The sequence below is a fragment of the Limulus polyphemus genome, unplaced genomic scaffold (genome assembly GCF_000517525.1).
Source record: "Limulus polyphemus unplaced genomic scaffold, Limulus_polyphemus-2.1.2 Scaffold1531, whole genome shotgun sequence".
Classification (NCBI taxonomy): domain Eukaryota; kingdom Metazoa; phylum Arthropoda; class Merostomata; order Xiphosura; family Limulidae; genus Limulus; species Limulus polyphemus.
In genome coordinates this window covers 148,628-151,412 of record NW_013667141.1, presented here as the reverse complement: position 1 = coordinate 151,412, position 2,785 = coordinate 148,628, and the positions used below count along the sequence as shown (strand labels likewise).

The 2,785-nt window shown below is 34.8% G+C and overlaps 1 protein-coding gene across 3 annotated transcripts in view; it reads right to left on the bottom strand.

The window, feature by feature from the left end:
- Positions 1-1,081: 1,081 nt before the first annotated feature.
- LOC106463974 (septin-7-like) overlaps positions 1,082-2,785 on the bottom strand; it is a 38,804-nt gene continuing 37,100 nt past the window's right edge. For all 3 annotated transcript variants that reach the window (XM_022391619.1, XM_013924077.2, XM_013924076.2), the window contains exons 12-13: positions 1,895-2,064; positions 1,082-1,482 (exon numbers count right to left, since the gene is read on the bottom strand). In XM_022391619.1, coding sequence (XP_022247327.1) covers positions 1,431-1,482; positions 1,895-2,064 — 222 coding nt within the window. In that variant the 3' untranslated portion in view covers positions 1,082-1,430. The remainder of the gene's footprint in view (positions 1,483-1,894; positions 2,065-2,785) is intronic.

Below are 2,785 nucleotides of genomic sequence, written 5' to 3'. Positions count from 1 at the left end.
TTATGTATGTACATGTCATCAACAATATCAGTCCGTTAGAGAAGTATGCTCTAAACATGCTTTGTTGCACTTCCAGCTTAACCTCTTTATGTGTGTATATACTGTACATGTCATCAACAATATCAGTCTGTTAGAGAAGTGTACTCTAAACATGCTTTGTTGCACTCCCAACATAACCTCTTTATGTATGTACTGTACATGTCATCAACAGTATTAGTCTGTTAGAGAAGTGTACTCTAAACATGCTTTGTTGCACTCCCAACATAACCTCTTTATGTATGTACTGTACATGTCATCAACAGTATTAGTCTGTTAGAGAAGTGTACTCTAAACATGCTTTGTTGCACTCCAAACGTAAAGTTTATGTATGTAGTGTACATGTCATCTTCATTGTTGTTATATATTACTTAATATTCTGTGGCCTTTCCTTATCGTCTATGTACTAGAGCTTTTGTGAAATACCATTTTAATTAACACCTTACGTGTTACCTCCTTTCTCCCAGTTATTGTTAGTAACAATGCATTCAAACAAGAACTGAGCTCTAATTAAAATACAAAACTAAACTACAGTCCTTATCCCCAAGTAAGAACATCTTTTCGTATTTGATATTACTTTATCAGTAGGATTCGGCTTGCTCTTCCCGTATACTAATTAAGTAATTACCTACACAGCACTGTATGAAGTGGAAGTTCGGGTGTTGAATAAGTAACGAAAAATTGTGTATTTACCCTATCAAACTCGGCTGCTGAGGCTGTTATTAATAACCCACCCACTGAGACAACGTTTGTATAGCAAATATGATAAGATTTATTTAGTCCTTACCGAGTCCCCCCCAGTGGATGGTAGTAATTTTATGGATGGACAACACTAAAATCCAAGGTTTTATTCCCCCTACAGTGTATACAGCAGATATCCCAAAGTGGCTTTACTCTAGAAAGTTCTTATATATATATGTCAACACATGTTAAAAATGGGGGGGGGGGGCTGTAATGTCTCTGTGATATTTGAATCAATACCATTAAAAGATAATACATTGAACCAAGAAAATGGATACTTATGATACTATAGATAAACTACCAATCAAGTTTTATAATATGCACTGGGTTTATTTTAAGATTACAGTTCTGGTTCTAAACTAATGACAGAAAAATTACATTTTAACGGGAGAATCTGATATTTGGAATTGAAGTTTACAGATATAGATACTAGGAAGTTTTACGTGCGAGACAAAATTAACTACCGAACAAGTCTGTAAAACCCTCGGGCCTAAACTGCATACAACACATATGTACACTTTAGATTGCCTTTTCTGAACAGATCCTACTAATACAATTAGTGAAAGCCACCTACTCCTAACACATGGTCCTGGACAGAAGACCTTCTAGAACTTCACAACATCGGGTCTTGCTATTGTCATTCACATCAGAGGTTAGAACAGTCCTTTCTTCTTTTCCTTTTTCTTATCTTTTCCATCAAAATATCTAAAGTAACAAAAAAGAACTCATTTTATTTAACAGTGGTTGCTGATATTAAGCTTTTATCATCTTCATAAATTACGTACGATGTTGTATTAACTTTCACTTGACTTGCGCCAGGCTCAGAAGTGGACGAAGTGATTTTAATAAATGTTATAAACTACACAGTTTTAGTACAGTAGACTCTTGTCACATTCACGGCAAACGAGTACACCTGGTTAAATATCTGACTTTTCCTTCAATTCCCACTCGATGATCCTTGCAAGTAATAGGCCAATGATTTGAATCAGATAAAATTTCATCAGGTGAAACAAGAGAAGTGGTGAAACGTTGTGAATATAATTTGACTAAAAATAACTTGTGTTTTAGAGTGATTATGTTATTCGTACTTTACATAGCAACATTTCTGTGTACTTACTCTTTTGGGCTCATATCTAGAGTTAGAGTCAGCCTTCGATGAGTATCATCCATATCTTGATTAGTTACTTCAAATGTTGTTCTTTCTTTTTCAAACTCTTTCCATTTCTGATACAGTTCCCGTTTCTGTTGATCCAGGGTTTTACGCATTTGTTCACTTCTTCGATTAAGCTGTCACATAGAGAATACTTTTATAAAACCACGTACAAACATCACATCTAAGTGGCGTTCAGTTTACTTGCTTAAGCAAATCATTTAAATCTGATTTATAAAAGTGGCAACCCCACCTGGCGAAGAAAATTAAACAGCCTTTGTACAGAAAATATTATACCGTTTACAAGCAGCTGGGAAATATAATTAAAGTTCAATGACTTGCGTAGTTTTTAGAATACTCTGGTTGTTCACAATCAGAAAGTAATCCACTTTATATGACTGTGTTAACGTAGAGTGGTCAAATCCACTTTATATGATTGTGTTAACGTAGAGTGGTCAAATCCACTTTATATGATTGTGTTAACATAGAGTGATCAAATCCACTTTACATGATTATGTTAACGTAGAGTGGTCAAATCCACTTTATACGACTGTGTTAACGTAGAGTGATCAAATCCACTTTATACGACTGTGTTAACGTAGAGTGATCAAATCCACTTTATATGACTGTTAACGTAGTGGTCAAATCCACTTTATACGACTGTGTTAACGTAGAGTGATCAAATCCACTTTATATGACTGTGTTAACGTAGAGTGATCAAATCCACTTTATATGACTGTGTTAACGTAGAGTGGTTAAATCCACTTTATACGACTGTGTTAACTAATTGTGGTCAAATCCACTTTATACGACTGTGTTAACGTAGTGGTCAAATCCACTTTATACGACTGTTAAAGT